We start from the raw sequence: 25,536 nt of genomic DNA, 5'->3' as shown, positions 1-25,536 counted from the left end.
TAAATAGTTTTATTTTAATCAGCAGTAAATAAGATTTCAATAACTAGTTTTAGTGCGTTTTAACCGGAAATGACATAGGGCTTCCGGCTGGGAGACGATGTCGTCTTGCCGACCTCGATCAAGGATTCCTCAAATTTTGTACGAAGAATAACAGAAGACATGGCTTCTCGAGGCGGCATCCACGTTAGCGGCACTGATGGCAGTGATTTCAATCATCGACAGAAAGTGGCATCGCACTACCAAATCAGGTTAGTTGTTCTGTACAACAATTGTCTTCGAGCAAATACCCTTAGCAAGCGTTGCTAATATTAGGAACAGCCGGAATAACTTCTGGTATACAAGGCATCGAAGCGAATTGGACGATAGAAAAAACATTGGGGACAAAGTGTATCACGTAAATATAAGGGCGATATAACATCAGGCTTTTGTGGCGGCTGGCAAGTGGAGGGACCGTGTTGTAAAATTAGCGCGGGAGGCAATACGTGGCACCGCGCTGGAGATTTTTCCTGGATACCGGAAACTTGGCTAGGCGGCTAGCTGTACTGCGCTGTGTTTCCTATGTTTTTTTCGTAATTGAGTGCATTACCGTTTCTCGCTAGGCTGTGTATGTTGTTTGCATAGGTGATCGAATTTCTTGGCCAAGCTCACAGCTGTCAGGTTTCTTTCCGCGGCGTGTCGTGACGATCCAGACAGCGTGCTCCCAACTGAAATCGTTCCCGATGCTGTGATGGATTGCTTGGGCGTGAATGGAACATCATTTGAGCACTTCCTGCCATTTTACAAGGATGTTCATTATATAGCCAGTAGAAACGCGATATTTGGCGCAAATGATGTCATCATTCGACATGTCTCTATGACTACTACAAGCAAAAATTGCCGCCAGGTATCTCGCGAGACCCGCCGGTCGTTACGCGCTGCCGCTACTTGTCGGCCATAAACATCGAGGTTCAGGAAAACAATCTGCAGCAGATGAGAAAAAGCCCCATGCTTCGGTTTACTGTTTTGGTGCAGTATAGAGGAAGTCATAGCCATCTAATCAGAGCAGTGTTCATTGTTTAATACACTGATGTGTACTGCATAACAAAGCTCATTTTATGAGTTCATTCATAACCATGGGGCATCCGGCATGCTAACCTTTCAATTCCTGTAATGCAGAAAAGGAAGAGCAATTTGTGTGTGAGAAGTATTACGAACCGTCATTCCCTTTTGGTTACCAGGTGAGGCCGTGGTATGGAGCTCAATAAAAATTGACTAATATGTTACTCAGCTTCGGTGTTTGCACCACTTGCAGTATTATTCAGAGATATTTATAAACCATGAAGGCTGCTCAGCATATGATCGAGACTTGAGCATGTGAGACTTTTCAGACGCAAGCACGAGAAGTGTTCTTGCTGGAGGCAGGTAATTTTGCCAGTTTTCTGACTGTTGCTGTTATTTTCCATCCTTTCAGTGCCGTCTACAAGACACGACTAAAGTTCTCCATGCTGCTTCACTTCTTGCTCTTCCTGGCCATGTGTGCCAAACTAGCCGAGGATGTGCTCGATCGGCTGGACATCTTCATCCTCGAGCTGGAAGAGTTGTATATCCCGAAGCCCCTGCTTTGGGAGTGGGTGTGGCTTGCCAGCCTCGTCTTCACGCTGCCTGGCCTTACGGCCATTCGCCGCAACCGTGCAAGTAGCATGAAGGCCTACGCCATCGGCACGTTCCTCCTGGGACTGTGCCCTGTGTTCGGAGCTGCAGTCTACTTCTTCCGCGACATGTATGCCTATGTGCAGCACGGCCATGCCGTCCGAGGCGTCGAGTTGTGGCAGGGCTACCCTGTGGCTGTGCTCTGGTATGCCTTCCTCACCGTAGCCTTCCAGGTGCACATGTTTTCGCTCTACTTTGCTGTGAGGCTTGTCCTGGCCTGGCAGCGAGGTGTTGCCTTGAAGAAGGCCAAATAGGCTGCTTGTCCGTTGCCCTGTTGCTCCACCATTGAAACACACATCCACCGCAACGATCTGGATGGCTGCCCCTGTGCAAACAGTCTTCAGTCTCCCTTCTTTGCTCGTACATGTGTGAGCTGCACTGGACCAGTGTCACAGTTGTCGGTTGCCGACCAAGTGCCAGCAGGTGTGGTAAGCCTGCCATCTCGTCGCCAAGTGCAATCCCTTCCGCCTGACTCAGGAGCCCTTGTTATACACTCTCTGTTGCCCTATACTGCCATCTCATGTTATCTCCCGACAGTGTGTATATTTCCAGTGTGACATTCATTATTGAAGCTCCACTGTTTCGGCAATGTGTTACAGATGCAGGCTCAAGTATTCTCCTGTTGCTTCTAGATGTATGGTTGCAGGTTTGCTTTGGACAGCAAGCCTGATGCATGTGTTAAATGAAGGTACAGTTGCGCTCAATATGACTTGCAACCTCAAGCAGCGTGGCCCGAGCACTCCCCGGAAGCATGGTGGAGCCGACAAGCAACACTCTTGAAAACGAAAGAGAAAGGATTTCGCTGTTCTAGCGCTCAGTCTTCTCCCCTGTGCCGTCTGGTCTTGGCAGTACCATGGCATTATCGCATCGCCGGTGCTAGCATGACGAATGCAAGGCGCATGTCGCAGTTTATTTTGTTTCGTTCCTTTTGTTATCACCTAATTTGGGGGATGCAGCTGACTGCTGGAACAGCAGAATCCTTTCCACTTAGTTTTCAGGCGCGCCGCTTCCGAAAAATGCTGCGGCCACATGCTCGTGTGTTGCAAGTCATATTGAGTGCGATAGTACAGTGCCATAGAAGGTTGATATGTGTTTAAAGGAAGCCGAGATAGTTTTCTTGTCATTGCTTTTTTTCTGTGCTCAGGCACAAATTTCAGCTAGTCTGTGTAGCGTCTTCCTGTATTGTTGCTGTGACGTTGGTTCTAGTGGCCCGATATACCCTTTTTGATGCAAAGAGAAAGTTCAGCTCTACTGTAATATCACCAAGCGGAACTGTGGCTGGTTACAGCTTTTGGCGACCGGGAAACTTTGGCACTGCTGCAGTGCCCGTACTGTAGCCTCCTATGTGCTCCCTGCGAAGCCTTAGACAAAGCAAGGTTGTGAGGAGAAGCAACCATTCTCGAAGCGTGGCGTCTCCTGACAATTTCCGGGGGACCACGGGAATGTCCATCCGTTTCATATGTGCTGTGCCTTCCCATGTCCAGTCAGTCTTGTGCACGCGAAGCTATCTGTTGTGTGATGTTGGGAACCGTCTGCGAGAGAAAACACTGTGATTAAGATGTCTTCTTTGCACATGGCCATATATGCAAGCTCATGTCGAATTCTGCTGGCATTAAGTGTGGGCTTAGTTTGCAGCCCCAGAAACAGGAGCAGCCTGTCATTGTGATTCCAGGCCTGAGTGTAGCATTTTTTTTTTTCTTTTACTAGAGGATTTGCACATGTGTCTGACTTTCAGTCTGTCTTCTTTTTCTTTTTTTTTAATGTTATAAATTTTTTTATGATAGTCTCCGCATTTGTGGTGTAAATTCAGATTTTCTACCCGAGAACACTGGGGCTACATTTTATGGACTTAAACTGTTCTTCTTTGCTTGTGAAGCTTTACTGGTTCATCCTTGCTTGTAAAACCTTAAACTTTAAGCTGTGTTTGGCTAGAACATAGTCTTATTTGTCGAAACCCATCATTTGTAGTGGCATTTATTTTATGTGTATGCACTGCTGCAGGGAAATTTGGACAGCCTACTTTGTTGTCTCTTGAACAGGGTCTGCTTTTTGGAGCTGCTTGGGCCAGATAATAGCCTGCATTACCACATCTTGTGGTGTTTGCTCACTCATGCCATTGTCATGTGCAAGACAAACCAAAATTGTGCTGCTTGTGTGTCTGGTAATGCAGTAGACTTTGTTTATTGGATGTGTAATTACACACAGAAGCAAATTACAACTCGTGCAGCTTTGAATGGGATGCACGAGTCTTTATTCACACTTTTCAGTCCTTTTCCTGAACTGCTAGTGGGCCATTGCACGCAGCGGCTCTGGAAATGAAAGAAACAAGTTCTTCTGACCTTGAAGAATTTTAGAGCATTCAAAAGCGCCCTGCGGAAGTGGAGGAAGGGGCTTTTGAAAATGCGCGAGGGAGTTACCGCACCTCCGTCAGTGACTCGAGATGCGATTGCTTCCCGGACATATATCACAAAATATTGCACTCTACCATACATTTGAGGCTTCTTTGTAAACTCGGCACCAGATATAGACCTCTCCAACCTGAACGTCATCACATTCCTCGTTAGTCGTCCTTGTTCGCCTGGTGTTGCAAACAACTCTTTGAAGAGGATCTTGTTTGCTGAACCCTGTACTTGCCTGCTATAGGCATGATGGATTAATAGAGCCAGGTCCAAATTTCAGTCCAATGAGTGATATGGGGCATTCAAGTTGGAAATGTCTATTGTAGCAGTTATGATGCTCAAAGCTTGCCTGTTTGGCTGTGTAGCAACAGCAAAATAAGTAGCTGTAATGGTTCTTGAAAAAAGAAAAATATGCACAAGGTCTGGTCTCTGTAGCATATTTGAGTCATTTGGGAGCATTTATGAATTGCTTCACGCCATGAACATATGCCCCAAGGTCCAAAAATATCTTTATTATTGTTTTTTTTTTTTTTTCATTCATTTGCTCCAACCCGGAAGTCATAATCTACCGACATAATGATCAGTTGACATAACACTGGACTGCTGACGGCTTCCATGACTAGAAGGCAACCCTGAGGTTCCAATCTTTTGTCTCAAACTAATCTGCACCTTTATTTTCTGTATGTAATGCCAGAAACAAAAAAAATGAGTTGACTGCAGGTGACATCTGCTACAGATTTCCTAAAGAAGTGGTCATTGTTTGTATGCTTTTTCTGCACGAAGCAATTTTGACCTTGTGCTCATGTTTGTACAGGATCCTTTGTAGCTTGGCATTAGTCGGCATTGCTGTGGAGTGATTTCTTTTATGTGCCAGTGTGATTGTTGGTATGTTTTTCATCAGGAGAAAACTTAAGGTGCACGTTCCTGATACTTGGTGGGCTTGCTTTGGGACAGCACAGGCTTGCGGACCGCAAATGCTGCAGGGTGTGTTTCATTACAAAAGGAAAACTAACATCTTTCAGCCTGATTACTGCCAGCTGTTGTGACAACATGGAGATGTGAAACTGTGGCGCAATAAATTATTCCACTTGTTTGTTGGTACTTTTGCACTGTTCAATATTGGCAGCTATGCTGAAATCTCAAGTAGAGGTTAAAACATTAGTAATAGTGTACCAGATATCCCTCTGTTAGATTTGTGGAAGAAACCGCATAGTATATGTTCAAAACTATATGCTCTTAAGTTATCGAATAGCTTTCTCTTAAACTGACATAAAACTCTGTATAGTTTCCTTTTTTACAAGTGTTTCAAAGACAGTCCAGTCGATGCCGTTCAGTATGCTGCTGTGATCGCTCTGCAGGGGAAAGAAGATTCAACGCTATGACGCAGTAGTTATATGGCGACATTATGTTCATGGCCTGCAAGGTGGAGCAGTGTGGCAGGGCTCAGGTAGATTGAGAAAAGCATACCTCTACATCAGATATATGGGGCCATAGGTCAGTCCTCACCCATGTCATCTATTGAGCTATAGTGTTAGTGCATCTGCTACCAATAGCAAAAGATAATCCTGCTATGCATATTACGTGATATGGAGTTAAAGTACTGACTTGCGGTTGTATCCCCCTTGTGATGAGTTAAAATGTTCCCGCTAGTGCTTTTCTATCGCATATATATTAGTTGCGTGGTAATATTCACTGTAAGTAGGAAATATTCCTATAGGTATCAAATTCATTAGATTCTGGGGAGCTGGCTACAGTTACAGTAATTCTCCAGTGATAGAAATAATGAAGCTAACTGTACTTGAAGGCTATTTAACCTGACTCCGTTTCATCATAACAGCCATCTTAGCTCAGCTGCAGCACCACCTATAGTTTGTGAAAATTGGCAACATGCTTCTTGGACGACTTACACACAAGAAGTGCAGTCTGACAGTGTACTTATGAAGCAGCAAGTCGTCAATTGTACCCCAAGAAAGCACTACAACCTTCTTCTGCAGAGAAAGCTCACTTGGGCTATTTAGTGGAGATTCATGTGGTTTCATCCACTTCATAGTGGTCATCATAGAAACATGGATTTCTCGCATTTATTGGCCGAGAGAATTTTTTCTAAATGTTGAAGGAGGCAGGATCGGGTCAATCTTTTTCACGTACACTTCATGTGGAGGATAATTTTCTCATCCTGCCTTTACCTCGCACGTTACTTGAGGCGCTATTCTTTCCAGCGTCATGTCACGAAATGAATGGACCTAATATACATAGCTTAAATTGCTCATGGATGCCCTTGCAGTGGTGCCAAATTTTGCCGAAAAACCGTATCTGGAGTGTTAAGCTGCATAACTTGTCATGCACAATGCAGTGATGGTTTATATGCTTAAGCACCTGCCTCGCATGCAGGAGGAGTAGTTTGGTCCACGTTGCTGCCGGTGATACATGGTGATACACGGGTGCTACAAGCTTTCTCTGGCCTGGTGCTCAACTTATCTAGGGTGAATTGCTTAGGAAAGGAGACTGTGCCTAGACATTGAGCAGGCCAATATGCATCATGTCATGGCATTCAGTCCAGCTTGTGCCAATAAAAAGCAGATAATCACCCTCATAACTTGTCATACACATCACTCTTTTGCAGCGGCATGATGTGTTGCGTGCGTAATGACGGTGAACTTCAGACACTGTGTTATAATTGTCACAAAGATCCCCATCTGTTGCGCAAAACTTACATCATGGTCCCATTGCAGCCAGCTTTGAAATGGGCTGCAACACACATCCCACGGCATTCGTGCGCGCGTACACTGACCTTGGCCGACGTTGACAACGGGCTATTGTCTGGAGACGTCATTTAGAGCTTCCGAGCGGACCGCACCGTAGCGTGATAGCTGAACGGCAACGGCAGTGATTGACTTCCTGCAGCGCGTGCACTCGGCATACGGAGAAGTCGACTCATCGTGCCGTATGAAATGGGTTTTTACTCTCACGTTCCGGGATCATTTTTTACTCTGCAGGAACGCTTTTACTCCCATTTTAGTCCTCGTTTGACCCTGTCTAGTTATAGGAGGCTATGATATATCAGCACTGCAACTGACTGCAGGCGTTGTTGCTTCAGGTGTTTGTCACCGTTGGCTACTGAGAAAATAACCTGACTTAAAACAAAACTACTGAACACGGCCGGGGATAGACTAACGAAGATTTATCAGTCAAGAGATACGCCTTGCTGGTCGATCGGTCGCGTGGCTTGCGCCGCGTGCTCAATCAGATCTTCGCCTGTTGCGCTGCTGCAATGCGCAGACAGTCACATGGATGCCGTCGCAGGCAGCGCGCAGGCACCAGACAGTCTGCGCAACATTTGTGTCGAGCGAGCAGTGCACGCCAATTAATCAAGCCTGAAATTTTACATTAGCAATTTGTTTTTAAAGTGCTTTTCCCCGCGGATAGTTGTCTAAGCGAATCTGCATCCGCGCAAAGCATTGCATCACGATCCAACTGCGGTGAGCTGGATATATATGCACTGTCGTATAGCCTCTCCGCTAGATCCTGTTGCGATCGTGCTGGCGGGCTGAAGGCGCATCGAGTGACCATGCTGAAGTTCAGACAAAAGCGCCGTCCCGCGCAGGAACACGGCAGGAACACGGCCTGAAGCGTCTTCTCACGCTTCGTTCGGGGGTGATCTTTAGCGGTTAGGGGCGTCTATTGACAGCGACGGACAGCAGAGAGCATGCCGTTTGGAAGAAGTGGAACCCGGTAATAAAAACCGACTGGACGCCTCCAATAGCAGCCTTATGGAACAAATAGTGGAAAACGCACCGTTGTTGGAAGCCGGCGCTGCACCACATGTGCTTCGAAGATAAATCTGTCTTCACTGCCGTGCCCGCTCTAGAAAAGTGGATGATCATTGACTCCTCTTCGTTCTCATGTTCTGAGAGAAGGCAAGGAGTGACCTCGCCTACTGGAACAATACTGTGCCAGCCCACGCATCATGTTATCTGTACAGTGATGCGTTTGATTAACTGACTGTCTTGAGGGATGTACCGTATGCTTGTGCAAGGGCGCCTTGGGCCCTGGGAAAACAGCTCATCTAAACGTTCTCCGCAATGAGGCTCTTATTGACGTTTGATGTTCGAACCTTTTAAGGCGAAAGCCCTGCTCGGCTCATGGTGAAAATTTCGCGTTGGTGAGATCTGTCCGCGAGATTCCGCAGGATATCGGTGGGATATCGCGGGATAGTCAATGATGGTTAAAACATTTGTGATAATAAGGATAGTGATAGTGGTGACAATTGATGATGTCATTGACAGTTATGTTGATAGAGATAGTTAATTTAGTTACTGGTATATATAGTGACCGATAGTGGTAGTCAAGGATGAAAGTCTCTAACCTTCTTTCTTAGAGAGAGGCAGTCTTAGAGAGATAGAAATAGAGTCTATCGGTGAATCAAGGGTGTTCTAAGGATCGCAGGAGGGTGGCCAAAATGTTTTCGCCTTGCTGCACGTAAGGCGACTTAGGTGTTCCCCTGACTTTTTCATTGTGTAAATAAGTTTCCGTAAGCATGCCTACTTGTTTTGATTTTCCTAACTTAGGAGCTTCAGTCCTTCATCATTCCGAAGTCTCGATCAACAAGCAAGTGGAGCCCAGGTTCGAGCTAGTTTGAGCGTCACGAGAATCCACATAACTTTGTCGAGGTTTCGAAGACGGGGTTCTAAGTCCTCTGTCGTTTGCGTTGAATCCCTCAAGCTCTGATCGCGTCCCAAAAGTGGCTCCAGTGCCAGAAAGGGTCTCTGCCGTGACGGCATGACCGAGCTTGAGAGCTTAGACAGTGGATTGATAGCGTGTGCTCTAAAGGAAATAAAGAACATAAAGTACTTTTGAAATAAGCAAATGACACTTTTGTCTGGCATCGACATTTTGGCTATAATAGGGCAAGTCCAATTATTACGAACTTCGGATGTCACTCACGCAAACCGCATGACTGTCAGGCTTTTATATGTGGGCTAGACTGTAGTCTGTTTTCATGGTAGTATTTGTTTCAATTATTTCGCTCTTCTTTCAATGCTGTAATCCAGATAGATCAGTTGCATGCCATTCTGCAATTTTTACGATTCCTTTTTTGTCTTTTTCCATGGTTTAATGACTATTGAAAAGAGGTGTGCTCACAATAGAATGAAACATATTTCAGGTCATAACTTCCATTCTGTACAGCACGGTTTGATGTTTGTTTTGGTGAGTCGTCACATGACAGCCGCAACAAAGAACGACACATCAAGGAGCCAATTGCTGCAGCTACAAGCAGCGTCCATTTTCGCTGACGACCACTTGCTACACAAATTGCCAGGTGGAACACGCGCTCACCTCTTCCGCGTCCTGATAGTGGACACCACAGCACACGCAAATAATAAACTACACTCTAAACATCAATTAACTGCAAGAGAATAAAAATGGAGCAACATGTTCTCTAACATACTCTCTGTAGTAGCTATATCCTTTTAAAATCATGGGGTAGAGAGAGTAAACGTCTTTATATCTGGTAGATTTTCGCAGACTAAATATACAGAATCCTAGTTGGCAACACAGGCATATATGCTCATCCTAAACAATATTAAATCAGTGTAATTAGCAAACGCGGAAGACATCTAACCGCGGCACTTGAAATCGGGAGGTTAGCAATCAAAAGAGATTGAAGTCTCGTTTATAATTTTAGTAAATGCGAGAGCTTCGCATTTTTGAAGTTCTGCTTCCGTTGCCGACTATAGGTGTTCCGCCTTTTAATAATAAAAATATCCGCAGGGCTTGAACAGAATACTTTGCTTCTGAAAGGGAATACGCTAGATGACACGTTACTCCCTTTTTACTATTTTACAGGGTTTCTTCTGCTTAGGGTGTATGTTGCCGACAGAACAAATCGCACGCCATATTGACTGCTTTGTCATTGTTTAAATTGTGATTCGCCAACGTGCATACCGTCAGAAACGCACGAACGGTTCGGTTCTGCGAACTAGACGCCTCGGCATGTATTATTGGAAGCTGTAAGCCGTGAGAGATGCGTATGCACCACTTGCCTGGGCTGCCACGTGCAACCTAAATTTAGCGGCCTCGCTCGAGGGGAACCAGACGAGCCGCTCATAAACAATTGATACTTGAAGCCTCCCCAGTGCGTGGTAGAGCGCAGAGTATAGGGCTACTGTGCATACGTAATACATTTTCGTCTTGGTCTCCGTATCCAGCATGCGGACTTGATCGAAAACTTGAGTTATGTGACGCCTTGAGAGTGAATGATGCTCGCCCAAATTCAGGGTTTTCATTTTATCTTCTGCAGAAGCCGAAAGTGCAGTTTGTTTCGCACTTACATTTAGAAAGGCATCACGTGGTTTTTGCCGTCTGGATAGAGAAGATTGTGTTGTGTGTTTGTTCTCAGCTTCGCCTTTTGTTCACGTGCAATTGCCCGACTCGCTTGCAAACATTTTAAACGCAAGGTTGAATACCTTCAAGTAAGGGCGAGCGCAGTACCATTATGCGTTGTAGCATCAGGATTTCTGAGGCTCCTGTCAAGTTCCAACGTACTGCCAGACTGCAGCTGCTCTTGTGCCCCGCGAAACGCCCAACGGCATTCAGTGACCAACTAACAAAGACACAATGTTCTGCTTTGGCTACCACCACTACAAACTCTCTTGCTTACACATGGGGGGAAAATATATACAGAGGGTATTTCACCTAAACCTTTGAGCAGTTTTTAAGATAGAATTTTTCACCAAGAGCCCCGCTTTCTTCAACATAGCGTTGTCAGCAGCTTTGTACACCAGAAGACAGCTATAACAAGCTAGTTAATTAATATTACATAGCTAGCCTTTTAACTATACAGTAGACTTTCCCGAAGACGATCTTGAAGGGACCACAATTTTTTTCGTTTTATCAAAACTTTTTCTTAACAGAATCGCCCCTAAAATAACGTGAGACCATGCTAGTGATGCTAGTTGTATCAAAATATATGCTATATGAGAACATTAACCACTAAAATAGCTTTCCTGAAAGAGTATAATCGCTAATAGACTACTTATTTCACTATGATTAAGTGAGCTGAAGAAAGAGCAGAAAGCCAGCCTACGTTATCCTACTTGAATATGACATTGGTCTAGTTATTTTTGTTTTTGTTTCTTTTCCCTGTCTCAGCTTGGAAGGTATCCAGCAGGGCAGCCACCGTATCTCTTATCTTGGTCCCCCTGTAGCACGGCGGGAGACCACTACATGAGCAGGCACATCACGTGCCTTGATGCACTCCGAAGGCAACGGGCATTGGGATGCGACGCGATAACGCATGTTGCGACGCCGCGTCAGTTGACAATGCGGCCCCGCAATTTTTAAAGCCGCATGTCACCTATCGGTCGCGCTTTGCGCATACGCATATTTTCGTCTGGGGGGGGGGGGGGGGGGGGGGGGCATGTGCGGCACGTGATGCACGTGCGATGTCAATATTTAACCATATCAGATCTCCGCTATGGGTGGAGGTGTCCAGTTTTTTCTGCGCCGGCAAGAAAACGTGCCCCGAGAAGGCGTGCCTCCGAAAGACGGCTTCACCGCAGTTCTTAGCATTGTTGCGGAAAAACCATCTTGAAGGGGCGTGCGCTTGCGCTTTCTGTAGCAGAAACGTTGTCACTTTTGTAAATTAACGCTTTTATAGCACGCGTATTTCTTACGGCAAATAAACCATTTACTACTTTTTCTAGTTCAATAGTGTTTGCACCTTTTCATCCGCATGGGCTCAGTCGTAACCTATGCAATCTATGCGGGCATATGCCAAGCGACTGGCTGCAATCGAAATGAGCGAAAAAGGATTAAGACGCGCATTCCACTTTAGAGAGACAGTGGGAAAGGCTGCCGCTAGAATTCGTGTTCCTGTCTCTACTATATTTAGTTTAACACATGGTATATGCATAGCAAATCAAGTCATAACATAAAATTGTAGAATAATGTGCGTTATACTCGCATGTATAGATCGGGAGAGTAATATCAGTATATTACTTTTATATCAGCGAAGCTAATCATTCCATAAACGGTTTTAAGAATAAAGTGGTCACTTAGAAAGATATACTCTTTAACGTTATAACTGCATCCTTGTGGTGTGTCTTCTGACTATGCAGAATGCTTCACCTAAGACATTCCACAATTTTGAGAATAACATTGTGAATTTGAAAGACCGCTTTCCCAAGCATAGCATTGCGAGTGGCGGTGTGCATCAGAATGCAGCCAAGACATGCTAACAGGCTATGCATTAAATTGTTTACTTTTTAACTACTACTGTTTCAGGGTTTAGCCAATCGCCCTGCTAAAGTCGCACGACGTACCAGGTGAACAGCGCGAATAATAAGTTTTCAATTGCGGTCAGCCATCCAGTCTCGCAGCCCGTTATAGTATTTCAGCAGATCGCCCCTTCTTCTGCTTCTCACGTTTTCTCTTCGGTTCTTCTTGTCACTCGATCAGAGGTTTTGCTTGGCGGTTTAGCATTGAGAGACTATAGCACAGAGTTTGGCAAAGTATTAAACGTCTTTAATTTTTATTTCATGGCATGTGTACGATTGAAGGTTTATGCATCCTTGCGTCACAACTTCGATACGAAGGGAAATCTGAAGGGATAAGAAGGGAAATCTGGCGCCACATGGAGGCCCCTCAGCGTTGCCGTACGAGCAAATGGCGAGCAGAAATAAGTAGCTAGGGAAAGCAGACCTACCACAAAGGTACCTGTTGGGTTCGCATGCTTCGGTGGCTAGACAGCGGCTGGCGTTACGGCTGCTATGTCATGCAGACGTGGAGGCATCACACGAGCAAATTTGAGGAGAGGGGTGGCTGGATAAATGCTTTTTCATTAAAAGAGAGCAACAACACGTTTTATTGCGAAAGCATTACTACGACAGCCAAAGCGAGACCTCGGGTGGCCGAAGCTACGCCGTGAAGAGGCGTATAGCTATACGGTCTCCTCACAAAAAAATCAGCCTGCGATGACATTTGAATTCACGTTACCCCTATGCCACGGGCAGGAGCTGCCAATTCGGGTCGCTCCTTTCATATGAGAGGGTGATATCAGAATAAGCCTGCCAGAACCGTTTGCATTCTCGTTACCCCTACGACACGCAGGCACGTCCATACGGCTTGGTTGAAGCGTGACTTTATATGTGGGCTGGTAGCTTACGCTCTCGCGTCATAACCCTAAAGGATGAGCTTAAGCGGCCCCAATAATGTAGCAACTTACACTGATAGGGCGTGATAAGGGAATAATGTAGAAGGCAAAACAAGCTTCCGCCGTTGCATTCGCAATTCAACTAGAGCTAACCAGAGCTAAACCACAACAAATTTTTTCTAAGCTTGGATGAAGTGCTTGGTGGGCTAACAGATCTAACAATGTTCTCAAAACTGGATGCAAACTCAGGCTTCTACCATATTCAACCCGCACGATAAAGCCAGGAGCTAACAACATTCATTGTACAATTTGGACGATTCTGTTACTGCCGACTCCAATTTGGAATCACTTAATAGCACCAAAGATATTTTAACACAAGTTCTCTCAGATTATGGATGGGCTTCCAGGTATTATTGTCACAACATGGACGACGTTCTTGTTCTTGGTCCAGACAGGATAACACATGATGTGCCGCTGATGCAAGTCCTTCAACGGCTGTTTTAATGTAGAATAACGCTAAACTACGAGAAAGGCAAGTTTGCTATGAACAAGATAGCTTTCCTGGGCTAGGCAGTAGACGCTGATGGTGTTAATATGCAACCTGTGAAGCATGCAGGTGCATGCAGCACAAAGCCTTTGCGCACCAGGAAACATGAAAGAAGTGCGGTCATTCTTGGGCATGCTTAACCATGTTGCAAGGTTTGTCCCAAGTCTTTCATAACTGGCATCCCAACTGAGAGAACTTCTCTGTCACAAAGTCAAGCAATGGGTATGGGGCCCTGGTCAGGAGAAGGCATCCCAAAAAGTGAAGAAAGTTCTGGCTTCCTCCAGCTGCTTGACAAGGTACAACCCCGATGCACCAATGAGTCTCTACTGACGCGCGACCATTTGGGTTGGCAGCAGTTTTGCTCCGAGGCAAGCAAATAGATTAACAAAGAGTAGTGACTTATAATTAGGCTCACCAAACGCTTGCTTTTAGGTTGGCTTTTAATTTTTAGACATTTCCAAAAATTAACAATTTTAATTCTCACAGTAGTGTGCTCTATTGGATAGGAAGTTTTAAAGCGTTGGCGGTAAATGCTTCGTTCTGCAGAAAATTCGACGTCGGCATTGTCAACAAAGCATCACGTGCATGGCCCTAGAAGGTGGTAGTTGACAGGTGATGTGATAGTGCACTGATTGGTCGTCGCGTTGTGTGACGTCACGAGACCACATGACATGGCTGAGTTGGCAGGCGTAGCCAACTCGGTCTTCGCCTTTGAGATATGGGCTTGAGGTCGGAATCCATTCTTGCAGGAGCCTTGAATCCCGATTTAAACACGCTTCCCCTAGGCCACGCCGGCAAGTAATAACGGTTTGGCTCATTTATACCTGTCGGGCGACCTTCCACACTGTGTGGTATCATAAACCGCCAGACGAGAGCCATTAGCACCCTCGTGTCATACGCTCAAAATGTACAGTTTAAATGACCCCCTCCCCCCCTCTCTCTCAGCCCTCACACAATGTTTTCAGCTCCAATACAATATACTTACGTTAATAATTACAACTGTTTTTCTTTTTTGGTTCCATAACATCTGATTTTCGTCTAGGCAAAATGATTGATCCCTTATTATTTCTGTAGTGTCACACCCTGCTCCTCCCTGCTTCTGCCGCAACCACCCCATCGATAGATTCTGCACTTCGACGCACCATCCAGGAGCAAGTTGCAGAAGTTTTACCGCCGAGCCCTCAAATTACGCTTGTGACAGCCCCGTTAACGTACGCCGCTGTCGCCGCCAGACCACCACCCTGCCCTGTCGCGTATGCTGCGCCGTTACCACCGCCACCACCTCCGCCCCGCCCTTATCTGCCTCCTCGACGTCCGGTCAACAATCCATGGCGGACCTCCGACAACCGCCCGATCTGTTATTCATGTGGCGTTCCTGGCCACGTCGCCCGGCTTTGTCGCCAGCGCACGCAGTCATACCGCAATGGCCCCCGCCTGTACAGTTATAACTATAGTTCAAACTTTGAACCTTCCCCTCCCCCTGCCCCTGCTGGCACTTCTACGGACTCATTTTATCCTGACCGCTCCTCCCACTCCTCCCGTCGATCGCCGTCTCCCCGCCGTCGTTCCCTCTCGCCGCTGCGCCGTCGCTCTCCTGCTGGCCCGGAGGAAAACTAACAGCCGCAGTTCCGGAGGCAAGAACTGCGTTTTCCTCTACTTGTGCAAGTCCTCCGTCTTCTCCTACCAACGCTCTCGAAGTGTTTGTTGATGGCGTCGCAGTTCTCGCTCTTGTGGACACTGGCGCCGCTGTGTCTGTTATAAGTGCCAACCTTTGCCGCCGACTTCGTAAAGTTACGACGCCTGTTTCGAAATTTTTTCTCCAAACTGCCAGCCCACATCGCATTCAACCGCTTGCGGCGTGCACAGCTCGAATTGTCATTCAGGGTGTTTTGTACGTCGCCGAATTTCTTGTGCTGCCTCACTGCTCTCACGAACTGATTCTGGGTTGCGACTTTCTCACTAGTCATCATGCGATTATTGATTGTGCCCGAGACAGCATCGAATTGTCTCCGCTTTCACCGGCCGCCTCGTCTGACACACCGCTCCACGTCGATAAGATAACTGTGGCCGAAGATACTGACATCCCCGCCTGCTCTACGGTCCTCGTGCCCGTTTCCTGCGCCGGCTTTTCAGATTCGACAGTTCTGTTCACTCCGACTCACGCCGCTAATCGTCGCCATTGCTTAGTCCTGCCTTTCGCCCTTCTGACTTTCTGTGGTGGCTACAGCGCCATATACGTCTCTAACCCGTCGCCTTGTCCGTCAACGCTTCTTCGTGGAGAACGTCTTGGTCATGTCGAGTCCTTTGATGACGCTATGACATCTGCCGTCTCAGAAGACCCAACCCCACTGCAACTCGATACTATTGACTTGCCCGCTTCTGTACAGAACGACGACTCCACTGCAGCTTTTTCTGGCTGTCTGGATGCCAGCCTTTCAGCAGATCAACGCGACCAGCTCGTCAGCTTGCTGCAGCACTTCCGTTCCTCATTCCACCTTCCTCGGACATCTTTGGGGCGCACATCCGTAGTCACTCATTGCATCGACACCGGTACGCACGCCCCGGTACGCCAGCGCCCTTATCGGGTATCGGCTGCTGAACGTCAAGTTATCACCGAGCACGTTAATGACATGCTTCAGCGTGGCGTCATCCAGCCTTCGCACAGCCCTTGAGCTTCTCCAGTTGTTCTCGTGAGGAAAAAGGATGGCTCTATACGGTCCTGTGTTGATTACAGGCGTTTGAACAAGATAACGCGAAAAGACGTATACCCCCTTCCACGTATTGATGACGCTCTCGATTGCCTTCAAGGTGCCGAATTCTTTGCATCTCTGGATCTTCGCTCGGGCTACTGGCAGGTACCCATGGCAGCTGACGATCGACCAAAAACCGCCTTTGTGACACCTGATGGTCTTTATGAATTTAACGTCATGCCGTTTGGATTGTGCAACGCGCCGGCCACCTTCGAGCGCATGATGGACACAATTCTGTGCGGACTCAAGTGGCATGACTGTCTTTGTTATCTGGACGATGTTGTCGTGTTTTCAAAAGATTTCACGTCACATTTGTACCGTCTCGAGCGTGTGCTAAAGTGTTTGACTGATGCCGGCCTGCAACTAAATTTGAAAAAGTGCTGCTTCGGGGCTCGCCAGCTTCCTATATTGGGGCACGTTGTTTCGAAAGACGGTGTTCGTCCAGATCCTGCGAAACTCCGTGCAGTAGCTGAGTTTCCACGCCCAGTTTCTCTAAAGGAGCTGCGTAGTTTTATCGGGCTGTGCTCGTATTTTCGTCGCTTCGTCCGCAATTTCGCTTCGATCATATCGCCGCTGACTGATCTCCTTGCCGGTGACGCCATTCTTTCGTCTTGGACATCCGACTGTGATGAGGCCTTTTCGACACTTCGGCGCCTTCTTGTGTCGCCTCCGATTCTCCGCCATTTTGACCCTACGGCGCCTACCGAAATTCACACTGATGCCAGCGGTGTAGGTCTCGGCGCTGTCCTCTCACAACGAAAGCACCGGCAACCCAGAGTACGTTGTTGCTTATGCCAGCCGTACCTTAACAAAGGCCGAAAAGAATTATCCTGTAACCGAAAAGGAGTGCTTGGCCATCATTTGGGCCATTGGGAAGTTCCGCCCATATCTCTACGGTCGTCCCTTTTCTGTTGTTACCGGCCATCACGCACTCTGCTGGTTGTCCACCCTTAAAGACCCATCCGGCCGTCTTGCTCGTTGGGCCCTCCGCTTACAAGAGTACGACATTCAGGTCACCTACCGGTCTGGCCGTAAGCATTCTGATGCCGACGCCCTGTCTAGGTCACCTCTTCAATGTGGCTCTGACTCGACAGCTATCACCATAAGTGACTCATTTTCGCTAGAAATTGCCGACATGCCCAATGAACAAAGGCAAGACCCTTGGATCGCTTCTCTTCTCACGCTTTTATCTACACCTTCTCTGCGCCCAGCTTCACGAACGCTTCACCGCCAAGCTCGCCATTTTTCCATCCGCGATGGCATGCTTTACCGCCGAAATTACCTCTCCGATGGACGCAAGTGGCTCCTTGTCATTCCTCGGCATCTCCGTTCGGAAATATGCGCCGCTTTTCACGCCGATCCTCAGTGTGCCCACGCCGGAGTGTTGAAAACTTACACTCGTCTTCGCCTCCGCCATTGCTGGCAGGGTATGTACCGCTTCGTGCGTCATTACGTTCGCGCATGCCAGGAATGCCAACGCCGCAAAAACCCTCCACACCACTCCACCGTTCCGATGCAGCCCTTGCCCTGCCCCAGCCGACCATTCGATTGTGTTGGTATTGATCTTTACGGGCCACTACCAGTCACTCCAGCTGGTAACCGTTGGGTCATCGTGGCTGTTGACCACCTTACCCGCTACGCAGAAACATCTTCCTTACCTTCTGCGTCGGCGCCAGACGTTGCGTCTTTCGTCCTGCACCATCTCGTTCTGCGCCACGGTTCACCTAAAGAATTGCTCAGTGACCGTGGCCGTGTTTTTCTTTCCGAGACCATTGAAGCCCTTCTTCAGCAGTGCCGCATTGTCCACCGTTCTACCTCGGCCTACCATCCGCAGACAAATGGCATGACGGAACGTTTTAACCGCACCTTAAGTGACATGCTGGCCATGTATGTCGCGTCCGACCACTCAAACTGGGACCGGCTTCTCCCATTCGTCACGTACGCTTATAATACTGCCATACAAAGCACGACCGGCTTCTCCCCCTTTTTCCTTCTATACGGCCGTGAACCCACCTCAACTATGGACACGATACTTCCTTATCGCCTTGACACCTCCGAAGCGACCACCGTCTCTCAAGCAGCAGCATATGCAGAAGAATGTCGCCAGTTGGCCCGCTCATTTACAACCCAGAACCAAGGTCACCAGCAGTTCCTTCGCGCACCGTCTTGTCCAACTCTTTCATACAGCACAGACTCCCTCGTGTGGCTTTGGGTTCCTGCCACCCCTTCCGGCCTCTCTACCAAACTTGCTTCCAAATATCATGGCCCATATCGGGTTATTTGCCAGACCTCTCCGGTGAACTACGTTATAGAACCGCTTGTACCGACACCGGATATGCGTCGCCGCGGGCGAAACAGTGCACGTTGATCGCCTCAAGCCCTGTTACGACCCGCCTGTTGTGTCCACACCATGAGTCGGCAGGATGCCTCTTTTTTCTCCCGGGGATAATTGTAGTGTCACACCAACGCTCGGTAATTGTCGACGATTACAAAGACGACGAGCGTATGTCGGAAGGCGCGGGCTAGAAAAAGAAGACGGCAGACAAAAGACGAAGACGTAAGAGACTGACGCGCTAGTTAAGCGGTCGACCTGAACACCGACCTGAGCTTCAACGCACCCTTACATTTCTAATTTTCATTGTCGATTTACTTACATGTGCTTCGTCCCGTATTAGATTATTATTTGCTCATTATTTTGTGAGCTTGATTGTAATATTTCCTGTGGCACTGACAGCTTCGCATTAAAATCTAAGGGCAATAGGTGATTGGTAGTCTTCCTGTTTAGTACTCTTAAATCTCTCTAGAACATAGAATGTCTTTCACCCATCATATAACCTGGTTTCAGAGCTCACACACTGTGAACAATGATGCGGTGAACAGCCTACATACAACGTACAAGTTTCTTGAACTTCACTTGTAGTCTGCCCTATCCTAGCATCTGCTCATTAATATCACACTTGTATCTGCTACAAAAATTCCCCCTTAGATTTTCTTGATCGCAATATTCAACATCTCTTTGCCCACTGGCGTAAACGTATACCTTCACCACTTTAATCCTCCCTGAAATAGAATACCCCCCTGACATCTTAGATCCCGACCAAACTTACGTCATAAATAGCATTGATGCTTTCCAAAAACGTGCGGCACGCTTTATGTATTCTAATCATCTACGTCATATTGTCGCGGAGTGAAGTCTGGTCAGGAGTCGCCAATGGACACAGAAGTCACAGAAGTCACAGTGCACAGAACGGCAGCAAACTGGGCAGGGCCCGCCTCAACGGGAGAACTTCTGTTTCTTGGCCTCGAGAAGGCACACGCTCGCGATCAGCGCAGAGCGAAGACAAAGACTGCACCGTGTCAATATTATGATCACACTTTTAAAAGGACGGTTTCGGTTACCAGAACTGTCTTCGCGTTGACCACTTATCGCTTCTTAAAGATTTCTTTCAGGAACCCACCGCCAATTTTACCTGCCGTGGTCACCCTTACAAAGTTAAACGCGCAACATATCATATATATATATATATATATATATATATATATATATATATATATATATATATATATATATATATATATATATATATATATATATATATATATATATATATATATATATATATATATATATATATATATATATATATATTTTTTTTTTTTTTTTTGCTAAGTCGTTCATACCGCTCGCGATCATTGAATGAAACTATTTGCAGTCTGATGCCGCCACCAAGTTTGAGACAAGTAAACTTCAAGAGCTAAATCACAATGGTGTATTGCGTACTCTACGTGATAGCGTGTTGGGCTTATGATGCCGAACAGCCATTGCCCTAACTTGACATTGCTAACAGTCGCCAAACGTACCTGAAGAATTCCTGATTGGTTGGCAGGGCCATAAGGTTACAACACATCGCGCGGCAATTTCAAATGCCCCACATTCAGTGAAACTAACGAATTCGAGGAGAATCGAGATGGAGCCGAAATTGGCGAGGATGCTCCTCGGATGGGAGTATATACCAGAAACTGAAGTAATTCAATAAAATAAGTTTGCCGCCATTAGTGTTCGAACTCCGGCCCTTTGCATTCCAGGTGAAAAAACACACAGGGCACGAATTATCTTTTTAAATATGTGGTATTTATTATATGTGGTTATGTACAGAAAGGGCATATATTATTTACAAAGCCCTCAGCCGTTGCTTACCTGCGCTATCTTCGCAGAAAATACAAATAAAAGGGCGACTAAGATAAACACACCGTGTTAACAGCGGAAGCCAGCATGGTTTAAAGTCATTTTCCTCATTAATGTCCTTAAGTTGCAGTATCATTCGGCTAAGATGAATTCTGGGTAGAACAACAGGTTCAGCGCTGCGATTGAACATGCGCGTCTCCTATTAGCTATGGATTCCAATAAGGAGAATCATGACATAAGGCTCGTAGTCAGGTTGAGTTTCTACAAGGTATCGCACACTGTACGAATTTAGAACAAAGTATCTCTTTGGAGTTCCGAAAAGCGTCTGTCCTGTGTGTCTCGCTGTGTCCGTGTCTGTTTAGCGCTATCTGGCAAGTGAACCGTCACCAACTGGTGAATGTTCAGTTGTTGTTTTCGCCGGCAAATCACACCGACGGCATTTCACAGATATGCAAAAAATTTTTCCAATGGAGTCATATGTGTTGACAGGTAGGACTTCGCGCGTTACATTTAATGACCTCCCCCCCCCCCCCCCCCCCCCCCCTCCTTCCCTCTTCTCTCTAAGCCGCACGTCTGCTGACGGCCAATGAGGACGGACATTACGAACTCTAGGTGATTTGATAAAATTTTAGCGATTTTTTTTGTAATCCACATTTGCCAACCTGTTGGGCCTATAGCCTTCCACTGAGTGTAGTTTCTCTTCTTCAGTGCCGTTTAGAATTAAGACTGTGCGGCATATTGCAGAAGACTCAGGAAGGGCTTCGGCATGAAAACTCATCTCGAAGGTCTAGTGGGATAGCTAGGAGCGACAACAGTTTTAAAAGGTTTATAAAATTCGCATGAAATCCCATCAGGACCAGGAGTTCTTGAGAAAAATAAGTGATTATTTGCTAGTTCTGTCACTTGCCACGTAAAAGAGCTCCTAATAATAGAACAATCTCATGATAAAGACGTCACTAGAGATGTGAAACGCGAGATAATGTCCGAATATAGTATATCGGCAGATGCATTAAACAACATCGAGTAGGTAATAATCCACAAATTCTGACGTTACTTCGCTAGTACTTAAAACCAATATGTTATTAAAAATCAATCCTCGAATCAGCGCTCATCAAGCAAAGCCTGTCTCGACGGCCATTCATGGTGTAATTCACGCTTGGTACGAGATCGCGTTATGGCCGCCATGTTTCGCTGCGCATTATGCCTTTCTAACTCACTTTTGACACTACCAATTTCATCCGTATATAAGCCAGAGGCTGCACAGTCCAATTCGTATGGATTGCACAAGTGCTTTGTTAAGCTCCTGCTCCTAATGTTTCCCACGAAATAGTTTAAAAGAGCCATGTTCAACAGCTGGCGCATGTACTCCCTGCTTCGGCATTTCCTAATCGGTAAACATGGGTATAGGTTTCCAGAAAAAAACATGATTGCAGCTTTGAGCGAATTCTTGGTAATTTACCAGCGGTGAGTTTAACTTCCAAAGCGCCCACTGCGGTCTAAATTATGGATGGTGATTGCCTCAGAGCCGAGTCACACAGTGATCAGAAAATGAAATCGGTATGGTTTCGCAAACAAGCTCGCGACAAAACGAAGGATCATTGGTACCAGGCGTATTAGAGAGACAGTGAACGTGTTGCGGTGTGTACAATAAACAAAAAAGCCCTAAAAAAAAAAAATCAAAAGAAGATTTAAAAATGTACCTGTTTAAACATTTAGGGCGGAACATATACATCTCCCAAGTTTTTATGCCTCTTCTATAGACTATTTGTGCATGATGATGCGCAAGTCGTGACGATTTGGTTTGGTTTATAAGGTTTGACATCCCAAAGAAGCGACTCAGACTATGAGAGACGCCGTGGTTGAGGGCCGAGGAAACTTCGAACACCTGGGGTTCTTTAACGTGCACTGACATCGCACAGCCCACGGGTGCTTTGCTTTTCTCCTCCACCGAAAAGCGGTCGCTGCGGTCGGGATTCGATCCTGCATCCTTGGGTACAGTCCTCGAGCGCCCTAACCACTGCACCACCGCGGCGGGGGTGTTCTGATGATTCATAGTATATTCGTGGAATTCAGTTGTCATTCATTTCTGCTCTTTTAGTCATATACTGGTTTCTATTGTTTTCATCATTGTACTTTTTTTATTGTGCTAACCCAAACATTTTAAAATTTCTACTGGAATTCCAAAGAAATAGCGTTTTCAGAAAAAGTGTAAGGTTGCGACAACCGTGCTATTTTCAACTTCCCCCGCCCTTAATTTACGCTCGAAAAGGGGCCTTTAAGGGCACTTTTAGTAGTAAAATAAATAATAAAACTATATGGGCCCTGGTTGTGGCACCCCACTTCTCATGGAGTCCTTACAAAATTGCCCTCCGAAGTAAGTCGTCCGGCACAGGTTTTGCAGTCTGACAGCAAGTCCCGACCATCCTTTTCACTCGGTGTTATGAGATTGGCCGCAGAACAATGCTGTGTGCTACTGAGGCCTGCTCACTCTTGCTCGCTCTACTTAAGTAGATAAAATTCTCACTATCGTATGAACTTGCTCAGGCATGCTTAAGTAACTTATGCCACGTTTGCAGGAGTGCACAATGAATAACTATGAGCGGGCCAAGTAGAAAAACCTGCTCCGTTAGTTTAAAGTACTCCCAGAGAGCTCACGGCAACTGCAACAAGATGTTGAATGTATAATGAGTCACACACTACGAGGTGTCTTGTTTAGCGGGGGTGCTCCACAGGGATTCTCTTGGGAATAGCTTGCGCACGATGATTCCGGAGAGGCCACAGCCGACCACGCAGATAGCAGCCGCAATGCCAAAGTACCGGTAAGTCAACCTTCCCCCGATTTTTTCGAAACATACTCCACCAATGAGGTTTCCAATGACGACACCTGGAAATGAGAAAAACAAAAGTCATAGTTCATTTTTTGATAAGTCATCGATGGACTTTTGTGTAAAGAAGGTACGATGAACTTTCATGCAACAATATTCATCGTATTGGCGCGATTAGCGCGGGTTGTCGGCTTCTCTTTCCGAAAAACGTACAAGCAATTATTTCTGAAGATTTCCGAAGTTAGTTGGTTGGTTGGTTGGTTTACAGGAAGGAAAATGCGCAGTATCTGTCACACTTGTCTCTGTGGACACCTGAACCGCGCCGTAGGGGAAGGGAGGAAGGTGGGAGTTAAAGTGGAAAGAGCATGTTTCTATTTTCCGTGAGCAAGTATAATCATTACCAACTGAGTCAAATGTTTAGCTAAACAATGACCTCTCCAATTTATCGGCAGTCAGCCATGTCTCGAGACTGCTTCTGCGATTTTGCCTCGATTAATTTTGTAATCCCACTTCGTTCTTCGCTGTTGGCTTCCTTTGCACCCTTTCATTTGTTAATCTACGCGGTACGTTTATTTTAGTTTAGCAACGACAAAATGCGTCCCATTATATGTTCTACAGTGACATCTGCACTGACACCTGTAACAATCAGAATTTGACGCTATATTTGACACGTCGCTTTCACCAGCCATATACTCCGCGTGTCGATGTCATAGTCGGTAGGCATAAACACACACACACACACACACACACACACACACACACACACACACACACACACACACACACACACACACACACACACACACACACACACACACACACACACACACACACACACACACACACACACACACACACACACACACACACACACACACACACACACACACACACACACACACACACACACACACACACACACACACACACACACACACACACACACACACACACACACACACACACACACACACACACTCAACGTTTTCACCACACTACTAGTTTAGATTAATATTGTTACCTGGAAACGCGGTACCAAAGTGATGTGCTCACTGACGAAGACGACGACGACAAGGCGTTGAAAAAGAGGACGACGCTCACAGTGTGGACACTGCACGGCTACTGAAGTCTCAGCGCCAAGTTCAGCCCATCGCAGTGCTGTTACATTAAGTGCATCCCCGTAACATCTTGGTGGAGGTCGCGGGTTCGACACAATCTGACGCTGGATCTCCGCAGTGGCCGTCACCTCGGAACCGTCACGATGACAACCGACGCGGCTCCATCTACCTCCGCAACCCCAACTGTCGTCGTAGCCCACCCCCGTGACCCTGGCTCATTCTGCGGTACAGATGAGGTCGACGTCGAGGACTGGCTTTCGCTTTATGAGCGTGTTAGCCAGCACAACAGGTGGGACGCCACGCTGATGCTGGCCAATGTCATCTTCTACCTTACTGGCACGGCACGCGTTTGGTTCGAAACGCATGAAGCAGAAATACCCTCCTGGGATATTTGCAAACAAAAACTCCGTGACCTGTTCGGAAAACCGGTTGGCCGTCAACTCGCCGCTAAGAGGGACCTCGCCAAACGTGCCCAGACATCTACCGAGCCTTATATTACGTATATACAAGACGTTCTGGCCCTCTGCCGAAAAGTTGATAAAGACATGCCAGAACCTGATAAGGTGGGGCACATCCTCAAAGGCATAGCCGACGATGCCTTCAATCTTCTACTCTGTCGGGACTGTGCTACGGTTGACTCCGTTTTGCAGGTTTGTCGACATTTCGAGCAGGCCAAACACAGACGCATTGCACATCGCTTCGATCGGCTCCCCAACACTGCCCCTACCTCCACGTGCGAGGACCTGCCGACCCTAAGGCAACCTTCCAACACTGAAAATGTGACACGCATTGTGCGTCGTGAACTAGAAGCGCTCGCCCCTGCTGCATCCAACCCGCCCTCCTCGGACAGCAACCTAGCGACGATATC

At 46.7% G+C, this 25,536-nt stretch overlaps 2 protein-coding genes across 3 annotated transcripts in view; one reads left to right on the top strand and one right to left on the bottom strand.

Moving 5' to 3' along the window:
* Window positions 1-85: 85 nt before the first annotated feature.
* Window positions 86-5,189, top strand: jagn (jagunal). Its single transcript, XM_084594262.1, has 2 exons — window positions 86-248; window positions 1,451-5,189. The coding sequence occupies exons 1-2, from the start codon at window positions 160-162 to the stop codon at window positions 1,941-1,943; spliced, it is 582 nt and encodes a 193-aa protein (XP_084450388.1). The 5' UTR covers window positions 86-159; the 3' UTR covers window positions 1,944-5,189.
* A 16,093-nt stretch (window positions 5,190-21,282) lies between these two features.
* The window catches only part of LOC146208505 (major facilitator superfamily domain-containing protein 6-B-like), a 40,283-nt gene continuing 36,029 nt past the window's right edge, over window positions 21,283-25,536 (bottom strand). For both annotated transcript variants that reach the window (XM_084594253.1, XM_084594246.1), the window contains exon 4: window positions 21,283-23,609. In XM_084594253.1, the coding sequence (XP_084450379.1) occupies window positions 23,422-23,609 (188 nt within the window). In that variant the 3' untranslated portion in view covers window positions 21,283-23,421. The remainder of the gene's footprint in view (window positions 23,610-25,536) is intronic.

Source organism: Amblyomma maculatum, chromosome 1 (assembly GCF_055883805.1).
Source record: "Amblyomma maculatum isolate TAMU_Amacu chromosome 1, ASM5588380v1, whole genome shotgun sequence".
NCBI classification, from domain to species: Eukaryota; Metazoa; Arthropoda; class Arachnida; order Ixodida; family Ixodidae; genus Amblyomma; species Amblyomma maculatum.
Note: the sequence above shows the minus strand (reverse complement) of the source record. Positions and strands in the feature narration are given on the sequence as shown.

Coding starts and splice junctions, on each gene's coding strand:
- jagn (XM_084594262.1), top strand. CDS start 160: ATGGCTTCTCGAGGCGGCATCCACGTTAGCGGCACTGATGGCAGTGAT. Junction 249..1,450: donor GCATCGCACTACCAAATCAG/GTTAGTTGTTCT, acceptor CCATCCTTTCAG/TGCCGTCTACAAGACACGAC.